General features: G+C 49.2%; 2 protein-coding genes across 2 annotated transcripts in view; one reads left to right on the top strand and one right to left on the bottom strand.

Moving 5' to 3' along the window:
* The window catches only part of ASB6 (ankyrin repeat and SOCS box containing 6), a 155,434-nt gene extending 137,955 nt beyond the window's left edge, over positions 1 to 17,479 (bottom strand). Inside the window, exon 1 of the mRNA XM_038744757.1 lies at positions 17,308 to 17,479. The gene's annotated coding sequence lies outside the window, so the exon portion shown is untranslated. The remainder of the gene's footprint in view (positions 1 to 17,307) is intronic.
* On the top strand, positions 4,859 to 11,740 carry PRRX2 (paired related homeobox 2). Its single transcript, XM_038745676.1, has 6 exons — positions 4,859 to 4,882; positions 5,863 to 6,012; positions 6,401 to 6,579; positions 9,941 to 10,058; positions 11,282 to 11,374; positions 11,642 to 11,740. The coding sequence occupies exons 1-6, from the start codon at positions 4,859 to 4,861 to the stop codon at positions 11,738 to 11,740; spliced, it is 663 nt and encodes a 220-aa protein (XP_038601604.1).
* Positions 17,480 to 18,129: the final 650 nt, after the last annotated feature.

Here is an 18,129-nt window from a genome sequence, read left to right as displayed (position 1 = left end):
TAAATGCTGGATAAAAACAATTGACTGACTGCCCACAACGAGCTTTGAAGGGGAAGAGAGTTCCAAGACATAGGAAGGATGTGGGCAAGGGGCTGGTAGTGCGACCAACTTGTACTTCCCAAGTGCTTAGTACAGTGCTCTGCACACAGTAAGCGCTCAATAAATATGATTGATTGATTGACAGATGAGATTGAGGTACTGTGAGTGGGTTGACGGAGGAGAGAAGGGCTGAGGGCGTAGGAGGAAATCAGCGAGATAAGCACTTTTCAGCACCTAAAACCTCAGCAACCCTCAATCTTAGACATCTCTGGAAAAGGTGAGCAGTTCTGCTTCCAACCCATTTTATGGTGGGAAAACTGAGCCCCAAGACCCCTCCCAATAAATTGCTGGAGGAGCCGGAAACTGACTCCAGCCCTCCTAGCCCCCTCTCTCACTTTGCCGCTTCTATTTGCAGGGTTTCTTCTCCGCGTTGCTTAGGGGTTTCTTCCGCGCTGCCATTTTTCATTATTTAGCTCCGTACGTGACTTTATTCCCTGGAGAAAACGCTAATCAGCCAAAGATAAATACATTAGAGATGTGGGAACAGCTGCTTCACTCTCCCCGCGCCCTCCCCTCTCCAGGCCTGTGGCTAAGTCACTATCTTCACCATGTGCTGACAGTCACCCGTTACTCGTCTCTTCCATCACGTTAAGGCTGGAACCAGGGCCATTTGACAGGGGGTGGAGAAGGCGAGCCGGGGCGGAAAGGCCTGTACTATTTCGGCCTTCCGAACGGCCCAGCAGAAAGAGCTGGGAGTCAGAGAACCCGGGTTCTAATCCTGGCTCTGCCACATCGTGCGGCCTCACTTCACCACTCCGCTTCTCTGTGCCTTGGTTCCCCCGGTTGCAAAACGGGGATTCGATACCTGTTCTCCCTCCTAGACTGAGAGTCCGCAGCGGGGCCCGATTATCTTCTACCGAACCCAGAGCTTAATACGGTGCTTGGCCCATAGCAAGCACTTAATTACCACAATTATTACTATTTTCAAAATCCACCCACGGCTCGGAAAAGGCCCGTCGCCCGGAAACCGATTCAGGTCCAGTTCATTCCCAGCAGGAGCAGGGGAGGGAGACAGGGAGAGAAGTGACTTCTTATTTAACTCTGGTGACTTGTTTAATTCCGTCGGCACTCTTTATTCCCAGAGCCAGGACTGAGTCACCGAAAGGTGCTGATGTTACGTGGCATGAGTTTGACGAGGGGGGAAGACGGGGAGGGGAAGAAAAGGCTAGCTGCCAACAATTTGAGATTTTTCTTCTGCCTCTAGAATTAACGAGAAAGAGAACCATCCTTGGCAGACTCCCCCGCGGAGAGCAGAGCCTCATCAGCCTAAGGAACGCTTCCCACAGGGAATTCAAGAGACCCCACTGTTGCCCTTCCCTAGCTCCCATTCTAGAGACGCAGTGGAAGGAAACTTTCCTTTCCTTCAGCTTAGGCTGTAAGTACGTTTGTGGGGGAACGAAAGCTGTGCCTGGAAGTGTAATCCTCCCGTCGGTGCATCCTTGGAGGAAGGGTAGGGGAACGGCAGGAAGTTGGGGCATAATCAAAGAGGGCTTCCTAGAGGAAGCGGGCTCTTGGAGATGGGAGAGGAGGCTGCCCTCTGCTTCCTACATCGTACACTCATAAGGGCCTCCTGTCTGAGCGGAAGCAACATTGTCTAGTGATATGTTGCCAACTTGTACTTCCCAAGCACTTAGTACAGTGCTCTGCACACAGTAAGCGCTCAATAAATACGATTGAATGAATGAATGAAAGAGAACATGGGCCTGGGTTCTAATTCCAGCTCTGCCAACTGTTTATTGTGTGACTTTGGTCCAGTCACTCCACTTCTCTATTCCTCAGTTCGCCTTTTCTCCCTCCTACGTAGACTGTGAGCCCACTGCTGGGTAGGGACTGTCTCTATATGTTACCAACTTGTACTTCCCAAGTGCTTAGTACAGTGCTCTGCACACAGTAAGCGCTCAATAAATATGATTGATGATGATGATGTGAGCCCCATGCGGGACAGGGACTGCGTCCAAGCGAATTAACTCGTATCGACCCCAGCGCTTAGAACAGTGTTTGACACATAGTAAGTAGAAGCAGTGTGGCTTAGTGGAAAGAGCACCGGCTTGTGAGTCAGAGGACCTGGGCTCTAATCCTGGCTCCGCCACTTGTCTGCTATGTGACCTTTTCATTCTTTCAATCGTATTTATTGAGCGCTTACTGTGTGCAGAGCACTGGACTAAGCGCTTGGGAAGTACAAGTTAGCAACATATAGAGACGGTCCCTACCCAACAGCAGGCTCACAGTCTAGAAGGGGGAGACAGAGAACAAAATATATTAACAAAATAAAATAAATAGAATAGTAACTTCTCTGGGCCTCAGTCACCTCATCTGTAAAATGGGGATTAAGACTGTGACCCCCACGTGGGACAACCTGATTACCTTGTATCTACCCCAGTGCTTAGAACAGTGTGTGGCACATAGTCAGCGTTTAACAAATACCATAATTATTATTACTTAAATACCTAAAAAAAATCTGGGCTGGGGTGGGGGGGCTAATGCAGAGGCCAAGGGAAGGGGCTCATGTGAAGGAATTCTGGGAAGCAGCGTGACTCAGTGGAAAGAGCCTGGGCTTTGGAGTCAGAGGTCATGGGTTCAAATTCCGGCTCTGCCAATTGTCAGCTGTGTGACTTTGGGCAAGTCACTTCACTGGGCCTCAGTTCCCTCATCTGTAAAATGGGGATTAAGACTGTGAGCCCCACGTGGGACAACCTGATCACCTTGTATCCCCCCAGCGCTTAGAACAGTGCTTTGCACATAGTAAGTGCTTAACAAATACCATTAAAAAAAAAATTGGTCTCTGGCTTCCTGGTTGGGTGTGACTGGATTCTGGCCCAGATAACAGAGCAGAGGACTCACTCCATTACCTATCTAATCATTCAGATGACAAGGACAGTTTTGCTGGAATGTCTCATTGGCTTTGAGAATGAAGCCCTAGCCTGTTGGCAAAGTGGAGGGGCAAGATGGAAGTGAAGGTGGAGGCTGTTGCCTGTGTGTTGGAGCTCACCTCCTCCAGGAGGCCTTCCCAGACTGAGCCCCATTTTCCTCTCCCCCTCCCCATCCCCCCCAGCCCTACCTCCTTCCCCTCCCCACAGCACCTGTATATATGTTTGTACAGATTTTTTACTCTATCCTACTTGTACATATTTACTATTCTATCTATTTTGTCAATGATGTGCATCCAGCTTTACTTCTGTTTATTCTGATGACACCTGACCACATGTTTGGTTTTGTTGTCTGTCTCCCTCTTCTAGACTGTGAGCACGTTGTTGGGCAGGGACCGTCTCTATCTGTTGCCAAATTGTACTTCCCAAGCGCTTAGTCCAGTGCTCTGCACACAGTAAGCGCTCAATAAATACGATTGAATGAATGAATGCCCTTACCAGAAAGGGCAGGGTTGGGCCAAGGGAGGAGTGCCAGCTACTACGGGGTTCAGGAGGAGCGTCTTTTCATTCTGAGAATAGGGGTAAGCTGGAAGCGGGGAGGCTTTAAGTGGCTGAGGAGGAAAGAAGGGGAAAGAGTAGCAACGTTGTTGCGGGCGGGGAATGTTTTATTGTTATAATGTACTCTTCCAAACACTTAGGACAGTGTGGCTTAGTGAATAGAGTGTGGGCCTGGGTGTTAGAAGGAGCTGGGTTCTAATCCCAGCTAATAATAATAATGGCATTTATAAAGCGCTTACTATGTGCAAAGCACTGTTCTAAGCGCTGGGGAGGTTACAATGTGAACAAGTTGTCCCACGGGGGGCTCACAGTCTTCATCCCCATTTTACAGATAAGGTCAGAGGCCCAGAGAAGTGAAGTGACTTGCCCAAAGTCACACAGCTGACAAGTGGTGGAGCCGGGATTTGAACCCGTGACCTCTGACTCCAAAGCCCGGGCTCTTTCCACTGAGCCACGCAGCTCCACCACATGTCTGCTATGTGACCTTGGGCAAGTCACTTCACTTCTCTGGGCTTCATTACCTCATCTGGAAAATGGGAATTAAGAGTGTGAGCCCCCTGTAGAGAAGCAGCGTGGCTCAGTGGAACGAGCCCAGGCTTTGGAGTCTGAGGTCGTGGGTTCTGATCTCAGATCTGCCAGCTGTCAGCTGTGTAACTTTGGGTAAGCCACTTAACTTGTCTGCGCCTCAGTTACCTCATCTGGAAAATGGGGGTGAAGACTGTGAGCCCACGTGGGACAACCTGATCACTTTGTAACCTCCCCAGTGCTTAGAACAGTGTTTTGCACATAGTAAGCACTGAATAGCTGTCATTATTATTTATGTAGGACAGGGACTTTGTCCAACCTGATTAACTTCCTACCCCCTGCTCGGAACAGTGCTTGGCACATAGTAAGTGCTTAACAAATACCATAATTATTATTATTACAGTGCTCTCTGCACACAGTAAGTGCTCAATAAATTCAGTTGAATGGATGAGAAATGGCAGGATAGGGGGAGGAAGAGGAGGAGGATCCTCTGCACAGCATTCCCCATCCAGTGCAGATGGTGCCAGCCCTGGGCAGGCCAGTTGAGCAGAAACCACTGCCACGCAGGTGGTGGTGGCAAGAGTTTGGCTGCTTTGGACTGGAGAGTGGCTTGGTGACTGGGCAGACTGCCCTTGGGGGGGTGATTATTCAACCAAAGGTGGCTGAATTCCCAACACCTGAACCCCCAGCCTCACTGGGGTGCCCAGGGGTGAGACCGACATATGGCTCCTTCTCCCTGAAACGTGGGCCCAGGAGAGAGGAGCCTCCGGCCCAGATCCAGGGCTCGGCAGGGACAGGGTTTGGGGACAATGTCCTCCCGCCCGGCTCAAATAGTGAGACTGACATCTTGACTCCAGTGGGACAAGCTGTCCATCCTGCTCCAGAACTGGGGCTAAATGCTCCTTGCTGTGTATTTGACCTTAGGAAAGTCCCTCCGCTTCTCAGTGCTTCAGTTTCCTTATCTGTAAAATGGGGATTAAATAACTGTTTTCCCTCCCCCTTGGACCACGAGTCCCATGTGGGACTGGGACTGTGTAAGATCATCTAGAACAGTGCTTGACACATAATAGGTGCTTAACAAATACCACAATTATTATCAAGGGCTCCCTCTCCTTCAGAAAGCAGGGGAATAACCTCCTGTTAGCAGGAGAGGGGATGGAAGAGGGAGGGGCCTGGTCCAGGACTCCCCAGCTTTGGGTTTGGGGCCCCTGTGGGCCCTGCCCACTTGCTCAAGGATTGGTCCCAGGACCTCATTCATTCAATCATGTTTACTGAGCGCTTACTGTGTGCAGAGCACTGTACTAAGCACTTAGAAAGTACAATTTGGCAACAGAGACCATCCCTACCGAACAACAGGTTCACTGTCTAGAAGGGTGAGACAGACAACAAAACAATTAGCCAGGCATCAATAGCAGGATAGCTCATAGCTCTCCCTCTCTCTATTTAGCATAGACTAGTGAATACAGCACAGGTCTGGGAATCGGGAGGTCATGGGTTCTAATCCTGTCTCCCCCATTTGTCTGTTGCATGACTTTGGATGTGTCACTTCCAATCCAAGCTCCGCCATATATCTGATGTGTGACCTCGGGCAAGTCCCTTCTCTGTGCCTCAGTTACCTCACCTGTAAAATGGGGATTGAGACGGTGAGCCCCATGTGGGGCAGGGACTGTGTCCAACCGGATTTATTTATAGCCGCCCCAACACTTAGTACAGTACCTGGCACATAGTAAGTGCTTAACAAATGCCACAGTCGTTATTATTATTATTTCTGCCCCCAGGTGAGTGTCTCAGCCCCAGCCGCAGCACCTCCAAGAGGAAGAAGAAGCAGAGGAGGAATCGCACCACATTTAACAGCAGCCAGCTGCAGGCCCTGGAGCGGGTATTTGAGAGGACGCACTACCCAGATGCCTTTGTGCGGGAAGAGTTGGCCCGGAGGGTCAACCTCAGCGAGGCCCGGGTGCAGGTGAGTGTGGTGGGAGTGGTGTCCGCTGCCCACCCTCAGTCACCAGCCTGGGAGCTGGCTGGTAAGACTCCAAGACTGGAGGTCGGCCCCCAGCTTGTATCAAGGCACCAACCATTCCCTTCCCACGGCCCTCACCCCTCCTGCCAGGCAGCAAGCGGCGTCGGCCTCGACTATAGACATGGCCAGCCTTAGCCCACAAAGCGGATGGTGCTTGGACTGGCCCAGTCACGGTTGCCTGTACACAGGTCCGTGGGGCGCTCATGGGGTGAGGGGAGGATATCACGCTCACCTCTCCCACCGGCTCTTATCCCCTGTACCCCCACTCTCCTCCCGATCTCCACATGGAGACCAACCGGTGCTCACCGCTTCCCCGTTCCACCCCCGCCAGGTTTGGTTCCAGAACCGCCGGGCCAAGTTTCGCCGGAACGAGCGGGCCATGCTAGCCAACAGGTCAGCCTCGCTCCTCAAATCCTACAGCCAGGAAGCCGCCATTGAGCAGCCCATGGCTCCCAGACCAACAGCCCTGAGTCCAGACTACCTCTCCTGGACTACCACTTCCCCTTACAGGTGAGTTATCCCCACCCCGAACCCATCCCCACCCCAGAAAGGCCCAGAGCAGCCAACCCGCTCTTGGTGGTGGTGGGGACTTGAGGAGTTTGGCTTTAGCCCCTTGGCAGGCACAAAGAGGGGATTCCTAGGGGCATAGGGAACTATTATTATTACTACTACTGCTAATAACTGAATGTGTTAAGTGCTTACTATGTGGCACGCACTTGAGTAGATACGAGATCATCAGGTCCCACGTGGAGCTCAGTCTAAGTCGGAAGGAGGACAGGTATCGAATCCCCATTTTGCAGATGAGGGAACTGAGGCATAGAGATCACACAGCTTTTTATACTTAGCATGGGCTTCGTTGTCACAGCTGGTAAGGTATGGGCAGCGAATGTCTGTTATATTGTACTCACCCAAGCACTTAGTACAGTGCTCTGCGCACAGGGAGTGGTTAATAAGTGCCATCAGTTGAAGGGGTGGAGCTGGGATTAGAACACAGATCGTCCAACTCCCAGGCCTGGGCTCTTTCCACTAGGCCATGCTGGTTCTCTAAACTCAAGCAAGCTTTGGGTCCTCAGGATGAGATTGCTGACGAGTTTGGGGGCCTGGCAAGCCTGCTTCTGAGCAGTCCCCAGTGAGATTGAACCCCAGAGTAGAGATGTTCCCCTCCGCAGCAGAGAAGGGAGGTCGAGGCATCTCACCAGAGGGCCTGAGGAGAAAGCAGTCAGGCTTTTGGGTTGGAGGAAGAGGGGGGTAGGGTCTAGATCAATCGATCATTTATTTGTAATGGTATTTATTAGGTGTTTATTATGTGCTGTACTAAGCGCCGGGGTAGATACAAGGTTGTCAGGTCGGACACGTTCCCTGTTCTGCACGGGGCTCACGGTCTCAATCCCCATGAGGTACCCGAGGCACAGAGAAATGAAGTGATTTGCCCAAGGTCATACAGCAGACATATGGCAGAGCTGGGATTAGAACCCAGGTCCTTTTGACTCCCAGGGCCAGGCTCCATCGACTAGGCCGTGCTGCTTCTTGATTGACATTTACTGAATGCTTACTTTGTGCAGAGCACATAGTAGTAAGAGAAGGAGCGTGGCTCAGTGGAAAAAGCCCAGGCTGGGAGCTAGACGTCGTGGGTTCAAATCCCGGCTCTGTCAGCTGTGTGACTTTGGGCAAGTCACTTCACTTCTCTGGGCCTCAGTCCCCTCATCTGTAAAATGGGGATTTAAGACTGTGAGCCCCACATGGGACAACCTGATCACCTTATATCCGCCCCAGCGCTTAGAACAGTGCTTTGCACATAGCAAGCACTTAAATGCCATCATTATTATTATTTTTATTATTATTAAGTGCTTGGGGCTGTCCAGTATAACGGAGTTGGTAGGCGCGTTCCCTGCCTACAGTGAGTTTACAGTCTAGAGGGGGAAACAGACATTAATGTAAATTACAGACATATACGTAAGTGCTGTGGGGTTGAGGGAGGGGTGAATAAAGGAAGCAAATCCAAGTGCTAGGGCGATGCAGAAGGGAGTGAGGGAGGAAGTGACAGAACTCAATGGGGAGGTCAGGTTCAGGGGAAGGGAGGAGAAAGGATCCCCAGTTTCCAGCTTCCCCTCTTGGCTGCTGTCCAGTTCTATTGTGGGGAGCACCTTGCTGTAACGCCAGCTGAAGGGATTTCTAGAATCCTCCGCTGGGCAAATCCAAGTCTCAACAAGGCTGTACCCAAGGCTGTGAGCAGCGGTTCAAGGGGGATAAACAGGAGAGTTGGAAGCAACTGTCTCTCTCATTTGTGTTTGAATGTGGGAAACGGTGATATAAATTGGAGGAAAGGAGAGATGTTTTGCGGGGCTCTTCACGGGCAGAGTTTCTGGAGAAGCCGCATTTCAGCAAAAGGAATGTTCTGTGTTTGCCTAGTCCCCTTCTCCTCCAAAAAGGAGCTTATTCCCACTCTAAGTCAGTCAGTCAGATTGAGCGCTTAGTGTGCGGAGCACCGTACTAAGAACTTGCGAGAGTACAATACACACATTCCCTGCCCGTATTCATTCATTCAATCATATTTATTGAGCGCTTACTGTGTGCAGAGCACTGTACTAAGCACTTGGAAAGTACAATTTGGCAACAGATAAGGACAATCCTACCCAACAACGGGCTCACAGTCTAGAATGGGAGACAGACAACAAAACAATAACATCGATAACATCAAAATAGATAAATAGAACTATAGCTATATACACATTGATAAAATAGAATATGTACAAATATACACAAGTGCTTGAGTTTACAGTGCTTTGCACACAGTTAGCGCTCAATAAATACCATTGAATGAATCAATTTAGAGGGGGAGACAGACATTACAAAATAAATAAATTACAGATATGTACATAAGATATGGGTAGCTGGGAGGGGGGAGATGAATAAAGGGAGCAAGTCAGGGCGATGCAGGAAGGAGTGGGAGGAGAGTGGGAGACCTTAGTCAGGGAAGGCCTCTTGGAGGAGGTGTGCCTTTGATAAGGCTTTGAAGTGAGGGGAAGAGTAATTGTCTGTTGGATGTGAAAAGGGAGGGTGTTCCAGGTCAGAGACAGGATGTGGGCAAGAGATCAGTGGCAAATCTGAAGAGATCGAGGCACAGTGAAAAGGTAAGCATTCATTCAGTCATTCAGTTGTATTTGAGCCCTTACTGTGTGCAGAGCACTGTACTAAGCGCTTGGAAAGTACAAAGTGCAGGCTGGGTTGTTGTAGGAGAGTAGCAAGATGAGATAGATTTCTAGACTGTGAGCCCATTGTTGGGTAGGGATGGTCTCTATACTTTCCAAGCGCTTAGTACAGTGCTCTGCACACAGTAAGCACTCAATAAATATGACAGAATGAAGGTAGGAGGGGGCAAGGTGATTCATTCATTCAATCGTATTTATTGAGCGCTTACTGTGTGCAGAGCACTGTACTAAGCGCTTGGGAAGTCCAAGTTGGCAACATATAGAGACGGTCCCTACCCAACAGTGGGCTCACAGTCTAGAAGGGGGAGACAACTGAATGTCTGAATGCTTTACAGCCGATAGTGAGGAGTTTGATGCGGAGGTGGATGGGCAACCACTGGAGTTTCTTGGGTGGGGAAAACACAGCCTGAACGTTTTTGTAGAAAAATGATCCGGGCAGCAGAGAAGTGTGGACTGGAGTGGGGAGAGACAGGAGTCAAGGAGGACAGCAAGGTCCCCCCTGTATTAAGGCCTTGTACGAGGCTACATCTGAAAGGCTGCCAGAGTTGACTGCTCAGAAAAAAAGCAAACCGAAAAACCCATTCTTAGAGGTGAGGGATATGGTCAGAGCAGGTCCTGGGCTCACTCACCGCGCTTTGTGTCTCCTCTTCCCCTATCCCCAGCACGGTGCCATCTTACAGCCCAGGAGGGACGGCCACCCCAACCCAGGGAGTCAACATGGCTAACAGCATCGCCAGTCTCCGCCTCAAAGCCAAGGAGTTCAGCCTGCATCAGAACCAGGTGCCCACAGTGAACTGATACTCAAGCAACCCCCAGCCGGGACTAAACTGCCTTTTTTAAAAAAAAAATAAAAAATAAAAAAACCCCAAAATTTTTTTAAAAAATGGAAATGAAGCCCTGTCCCCCTCCCCACTGAAGAATCATGGGCGAGCTGGCCCGGGCCCACGTGGGACGGCAAGAGGGTCAAACAAACTCTTTCTCGAGACCCCTTCTCCTCCCTTCCCCCAGCCTCTAGATCCAAGCGGGGCAGATGAAGACTCTATGGTTTTCTCTTTTCATCCTGTTTCCTGGCAAATGAGAGCCTGGTGCCATCGGGCCAGGAAAAGGTGGAGCAAAATTGTAACCATGAATGGAGTTTGTTTTCCGTATAACGTACGCTCAAAGCTTTAAGTCTTAAAAAAAACCAAACCACAACAACAACAAGTTTTCAGTGGACAAAAGGTGGGGGGAAAAGCCAGATTTTTTAATCTGGACTGGACAAGTTTTCTTCAAGGTACATAATTGGGTACGAAAACAGATCTTGCTCAAGACCCGTTTCAGATTCCAGAACCAGATGGGTCACTCAAGGAGCCTTGCCAGAAGATCCCTCAATCCCACTGTGTGACTGATCTCTTCCTCCCCCCGGCTTTCCTGGGGCCAAACCTGCCTTATAAATGCCCAACTGCTGCCGGTAGTTGTTCCCCGTCTATAAGAGTGTGCCACCGAGACCAGGGCCCCGACTTCAGGCAAGTGGGGAATGGTGACGTTTGTTTGTGCTGTATGTATTCCTTGTTCCGGCTGCCATCTTGTCCAGACAAGAGTGAAACGCTCACTCATCGGAGAGTCAAAAAAGATGCCATAGTTTGGGGATTGGGAACGGGAGGAGAGTGGTGTGTAGGCTGAACCCTCTTGCTCCATGAGATCTCCCCAAGTTTGTGGCAGAGAAAGTACAACGTAAGGCACATAACCAACTGGAAGGGGCCTTGGGTGAGTCAATGTCATCTTCCACCTAGGGAGGGACCTCAGCCAGCATTCTTGCCCCCTTTCTCTTCCAATTCCCTTTATTCCCAGGGCTGCTTTTCCCAGCTTCTCCTAGTCAGTGAGCCCCTGGGAGGGATTCACTGTCTGCCTCCATGCTCAAGGAGTGGAGTAAGTGAGTCTTTCAAAGTCTGGTGGCCCAACCTAGAAACCATTTTCCTTCCCACTTTCTCCACTCTGCCACCTCTCCCACTTCCTCACCGTAGGAGAAGCTGAAGCTCACTCACTACTACCAACCAGCATTCCAGAAAAACTCTCAGAGCCCCCTAGGAACCATCTTCAAATCCCACATTTTTCCTGTGTGGTTTTAGGAGGCGGCAAGCAAAGCAGGGAGGGGATTTTGTTTGGAGCAGTCTGGAATGGACTCTCTGCTGCCAGTTTCCCAGTGCTCCCAACCCGTAGATGGGCCCTGTAGCTTGGGCGGAGGGAGAGGAGACGGAGGGAGAGGAGACGGAGGGAGAGGAGACGGAGGGAGATCACCAGAGGGTTCTTGCTCAAGAAGGACTTTGATTCTCAGGAATAGGGAACACTGGAGCAGAACTCACCATCAACTGTCTGGTTCCCAGGCAGAAGGGACAGAAGGCACAACTGCATCTGAGCTGAGCGCCACGTCAACAGTGGACAACCCGCAGCTCTGGGCAAGTCCAGCCTGGCAGCAGCGGTGACCGCGCTGCCCCAGTCACACATCCTGGCACCGCTCATCACCCACCAGGTTCAGCCACACGGCACCCAGACGCACGGCCCGGTAAAATTGGATCGGATTATCCTATCCCTACCCCAGGGATTTGCACTTAGTAAGCACTGAAGCAGCGTAATTGGTATCATTGGTAGACCCAACTTGTACTCTCCCAAGCGCTTAGTACAGTGCTCTGAACATAAGCGCTTAATAAATACGATCGAGGGATTGAAAGGGATGAAGTCAATAATCAAAGACAAGACTAGGCTGCTTCCTGCACTGACTTCTTCTGATGGCCACCAGTTACCAGAAGGGAAGCCACAGCAAGGGCTTCAGGACACACGGCTTTTCCTTCTGTCAAATCCCATTATTTCCCTGATAAAAGAAAAGCAACCAGGCCCAAGTCCCTTCTCCCTACAATTAACAGAACCAAAGTCCACTCAACTGTTGGGATGCCCCCATCCGGGGAGTCATGGACAAGTAAGAGAGGAAAAACAAACAAACAAAAAAGTAATTTAAAAAGACCCCATGGAAAATAGAAAGTTTAAACCAAAGGCATAAGGTAGCCTTAGGCTCTGGTTTTGGGGAGGGACTGCGTTTCCCTGGAAAAGGAGTCCTGTGTCATGAGAAACTAAGCCTTGGAAAAAGCCATAGGGGCTCTATTCCCGTGGAAAGCTCCCGGCTCTCAGACGTACGAGATGAAACCGCAAGGATATAAATGTCACTTCCTCCTTGAGCACACACTAATGAAAATAAACTGACTTAATAGTTCACAGATGCCTCGCTGGAAACCCAAAGAGGAGAAAATAAGGATCTCTCTTTAAGAAAAAAAAAATTAAAACATTTGCTCTTGATATTGTAGCCCTTAATTGCTGCGATGTTTTGGCAGCTTATCCAACGTCTGTCACTTGATATAAAGGCTTTGCTGAGACAAGATACAAATTGCCCCCACTGAATGATGTGAGGAATGCAGAATTCTTAATCCGTTCTCGCTCTCCATTTCTTTTGTCTATTTCAGTTTCTCATAAACAGGACTGATGGGGGATTTCGCATGACTTTTTTTTGTTTTGAAATGAAGGGGACTTTTGTACAAACAGCTCTTGGCATAAGAATTTGAGAAATAAATATTTTACTGAGTACCAAGGCGTCTAGACAGCCAACTTGATTCAGCCTTCCTGGGTTGCTAGCGGTGAGGAGGGGACCTGGTTTTGGGGTGGCAGGGGAGAACGAGGAGGGTGAGGAGAGGAAGGGACTCTGATTGCCACCTCTCCAGGGCTAGGACCCTTATACTAAAATCAATTACTCAGTGGTATTTATTGAGTGCTTAGTGTGTGCAAAGCACTGCACTAAGCACACATCCTGGTGGTCCAAGACTGGCATTTTCTGGCACTTGCTATCCAGAGGTGGGAGCAAAGCAGTGTTGCGTAGTGAGGAGCAGCATGGCTTAGAGGTAAGACCTCAGGCCCAGGAATTAGAGCGACCTGGGTCTTCATGCCAGCTCCTTTGCTCGTCTACTGGGTACCCTTAAGCAAGTCACTTCACTTCTCTGTGCCTCAGTTCCCTCACCTATAAAATGGGGATTAAGACTGTGAACTCCATTTGGGACACTGCATCCAAGCTGATTAGCCTGTATCTACCCCAGCTCTTAGTTCAGTGCCTGGCACATAGTGAGCACTTAAATATCATAAAAAAAAACAAAAAGCATCAGCCTGAATTAGGACTCAGCTCTCTGGGCCGAAACTGTCTCTGTTGCCAAATTGTACTTTCCAACCACTTAGTACAGTGCTCTGCACACAGTAAATGCTCAATAAATATGATTGAATGAATGATTGAATTGTGGCCAATGGGTCAGAGCTTGGTTCTGGATTGGAGACTTAGCCACAAGCCCAAATCCAAGACCCGGTTGGGGAAGAAGTTATTATTATTATTAATAATAATAATACCCATGCAGGAGAATTCTAGAATCAGTGATCACCATTACCACCCTTCCAAGCTCACCATGCCAGGAGAAGCAACAGAAGAGTCTTTACAAAGCACTTGGTCTCATCAGACACGGCCTGGTCCCAAAGGTCGTCTAATTTGGACCATCAAGAAAGGGAAAGTGGTCTTCTGGCCTGGCTGCCCTTTTTTCCTTCACCCTCCCCAGGTGGAGTCCTGAGCATTTCTTCCACTAGATCAGAGCACAGTAAACTGTGGTGGCCTGTTTGGCTTTGAGGGCTCAGAACCGTTGCCTTTGAGAGGGATGACGTGCTTCCTGCACTTTTACTCTGCTTCTCAGGAGAGAGACAGACACAATCAGGGTTTTCTGGTCAAAACTCACCTAAAGGCTCTCCCCCCGCATGATATTTACCACTTACAATGTGCCAGGAACTATATTGAGCAGATACAAGCTAATCAGGTTGGACACAGTCCACGTCCCACATGGGGATCACAGTCATCATCCCCGTTTTACAGATGAGGTAACCAAGGCGCAGAGAAGTGAAGCGACTTGCCCAAGGTCACCCAGCAGACAAGTAGAGGAACTGGGATTAGAACCCAGATCCTCTGATTCCCAGACCTGCTCTCTTTCCACTAGGCCATGCGGCTTTCCAGTCTTCTCCCACTCTGTGCCCTTCTCTCTTTTCCTGACCTCGATCCCTTCCCAAATTCCTGCCTTGGCATTAGCTCAGCTCCAGCTCCCTGACGGGCAGCAGGGTGGTTCTAGAAGCTGGACCTGATAGTATCTGAGTATAGCTCCTAGCTTCAATTTGTCCGATCCCCGTGACCCTTGCATGTGGAGAGATCAAATATTAGCCCCTGGAGGCCCAGGAAGTCTGTCAACCCTCTCTGATATGAAGGATTTGGAGAGTTGTATCCCCTGCTAAAAACACGTCATCAGTTCTCTCCATTTTAATCCAGCAGAGGTTGGTGGAGTTAAAAACTCTCTTTCTCCCATCTCCAACCCTCCTTACCCCCACCACGACTTTCTCTAATCGAGAAAGAATTGGGCACAGTCACACAATTGGGCCACAGAGGCATCCCGGGGCTTAGTACAGTGCTTGGCACACAGTAAGCAGTTTAAACACTATTATTATTACTAGTTGCTCACAGAAAAAGAGAAGCAGCGTGGCTCAGTGGAAGGAGCACGGGCTGTGGAGTCGGAGGTCATGGGTTCAAATCCCAGCTCTGCCAATTGTCAGCTGTGTGACTTTGGGCAAGTCACTTCACTGTGCCTCAGTTACCTCATCTGTAAAATGGGGATGAAGACTGTATCTACCCCAGCTCTAAGTTCAGTGCCTGGCACATAGTAAGCACTTTATAAATGCCATAAAAAGAAAAAAAAAAAGATGGGTCTGCATGCCTGTCCCCGTCTAAAATCCATTTCCTCTCAGTCTAGTTACACTCCAGGGAAGTGACTTGGTCTATTTTGGGGGACAGAATTCTTTCCACCCTTCTTCACTCATTCAATCATATCTATTGAGCACTTACTGTGTGCAGAGCACTGTACTAAGCACTTGAGAGAATACAATATAACAATAAACAGACACACTCCCTGTCCACAATGTCTTCTTCCAAATCAGGTTCCAGGTTCCTCATGGGGCTTCTCTAACCTACGTCTTTCTTCAGTGGATTGAGTTTGGCCGACAGACAAAAACAGTACTGCAGATATGGCTCCCTGAAACCCAGTCCTCAAGATAACAGGGAATGGGGGAATTCTTGAGGGTGTTGGGAGCAGCGGCAACAACCGTAACTTTGTCCACAGGGAAAGGTAAGGAGAGAAGAAACTTTCGCGGGGAGGGCCGAGAAGCTCCGGAAGTTATCTCCCTGAGGACTGAACATCAGGGATTGTAGAAAAACAAAACCTTGCCCTTTGGCAATCTGATCCCAGGTCACTGCGCGTTAGGCAAGACCCTCATTCCATTGCTGATTATAAAGCAAAACCAAAGAGCCTCTAAATGACCAATGTAGGGCCAAATCATGAGAATGGCATGCAGCGGCACACACCAACTTCCCGTACAAAGGCTGCCATGTATAACAAGATCGTTATAGCTAAACCCCAGCTCCTAGTTTGGCTCCTCTAGGTTTATCCAACACTGCCATCTAAGGGCTTCACTAAGTCCCATTCTCAAACCTACCAGGACCACCCCGGCCCCCTCCGCTTTTTAAAAAATGCTATTTGTTTCACCACGGCATTTGTTAAGTGCTTATTATGTGCCAGACACTACACACGGGGATAGACACAAGTTAATCAGGTTGGACACCTATCCCCCATGGGGCTTACAGTCTTCAGCCCCATTTTCCAGACCAGGGAACTGAGGCACAGAGAAGTAAAGTGACTTGCCCAAGGTCACACAGCAAACAAGTGGTAGAGCTGGGATTAGAATCTAGGAACTTCTGAGTCCCCGGCCCAAACTCTATCCACTTGGCAACACTGCTTCTCTCTCTGCACCCCACCCCTCCTTCAGTAATCAACTGAGAACAGAAACCCAGGTCTGACAATAATAATAATAATAGCATTTAGTAAGCGCTTACTATGTGCAAAGCACTGTTCTAAGCACTGGCATTCATCATCAGCTCCCAAATCAAGGCAGCTTAGACTGCTGGGCTCCTCCCCTCCCCAGAAAGGGAATCTGCCTCCACCAGGAAACATTATCTACTAACTCTGTTATACTGTATTCTCCCAAATATTTAGTAGAGTGGTCTGCACACGGTAAGTGCTCAGAAGATACACTGATGGATTAATAGATGCCATGATGAAGATGATAGGGGCAATTACCTCCACAGCCCACATAGGTGTGAGGTATTATTTTACCTCCATTTGAGTTCTTTTTACTTCCAGGGGTATACTTCCGGCTTTTACCAAAGCAACCCTGAACTAGATCTTAATAATAATAATAATGGCATTTATTAAGCACTTACTATTGTTCTAAGCACTGGGGAGAATACAAGGTGATCAGGTTGTCCCATGTGGGGCTCACAATCTTAATCCCCATTTTACAGATGAGGTAACTGAGGCACAGAGAAGTTAAGTGACTTGCCCCAAGTCACACAGCTAACAAGTGGCGGAGCCAGGATTTGAACCCATGACCTGTGACTCCAAAGCCCACGCTCTTTCCACTGAGCCACGCTGCTTTCTTGAAAATATGGTAAAGAGAGTAACAAACACACCACCCAGTCATTAGAGGTGAAAGGCAGCCATATTTTAGATCGATAACCTCCTCAAGTGATCATTAGAAGGTAAGTTCTTGAAGAGTAGGGACATCTTTAACTTTTTGAATGTGGCGCTCCACACAAACACACATATATATATATATGTATATAGTGGAGGATCACAGTGTTGTTTGCCGCTGATGGTGACTGCCACTCTAAGAGAGGGCCCTCTTAGGGCTCAACTTATTGTTCAGAATCAGTCGGGAGAGACACAGATCCGCCTTCAAAAAGGCCGTGGAGGAGACACACTCGAGCCTCAAACCCCTGGAAAAGGGGGTTTAAGATTCAACTGGCCAACGTGCGGTTGGAGCCATCGGGGTCCCTAAGGTTTAAACAAAACCGGGGTCAGAGCAACAATTTCCTTACCAGACTCCTTTCCATGGATTCAGCCTCGCTCACTGGTTCCCCGAGGTCACTCTCAGGTCTTCAGATGGAAAACCGTTCAACTTTTTCTTATGGGGGAAGGCTCCACCGCCCTCTTAGCCACTCTAGTCAGCAGGGGCCCAGTTGGCCAGCACCAGCCCCTTGGGCTAGTAAGCTTTCTCCTTTCCTGCCCTGACAGGGAGCAGGGAGCCACGGGGTCTCTGACCTTTTCCTTTCAGGCCCTCGTGACAATGAGACCTTATCGTGCCCAGCTGACTCGAATTGATGAAAAAGCCCCAGCTGGGTTAGTTGCCTAGCAACGCTCTGCCGCCCCTCCCATCCCCTTAATGGTGAAAACGGGAGAGGCCGGGTGGTCTAGTGGACAGAATACAGACCCCGGAGTTGGGAGGTAGGGGTTTCTGGTCCCAGCTGTGTGACGTTAGGCAAGTTGCTTAACTTCTCTGTGTGTCAGTTTCCTCATCTGTAAGATGGAGATAAAATGCTTGCCCTCCCTTGCCCCCTAAGACTGTGGACTCGTGTTAGACAGGGAGGAAAGGGACCGTATCTGATCTAATTATCTTGTATCTACCCTCAGCGCTTGGCACATAGTAAGCACTTAATACATATTATACGTATACATGCAAGTCACTTAACTTTTTGTGCCTCAGTTACCTCATCTGTAAAATGGGGATTAAGACTGTGAATCCCACGTGGGACAGCCTGATCACCTTGTAAACTCCCCAGCACTTAGAATAGTGCTTTGCACATAGTAAGCGCTTAATAAATGCCATTGTTATTATTATTATTATTATTATTATTATATTA

This window comes from Tachyglossus aculeatus, chromosome 4 (assembly GCF_015852505.1).
Source record: "Tachyglossus aculeatus isolate mTacAcu1 chromosome 4, mTacAcu1.pri, whole genome shotgun sequence".
In the NCBI taxonomy this organism is placed as follows: Eukaryota; Metazoa; Chordata; class Mammalia; order Monotremata; family Tachyglossidae; genus Tachyglossus; species Tachyglossus aculeatus.
This window is presented reverse-complemented; position numbering and strand designations above follow the sequence as displayed.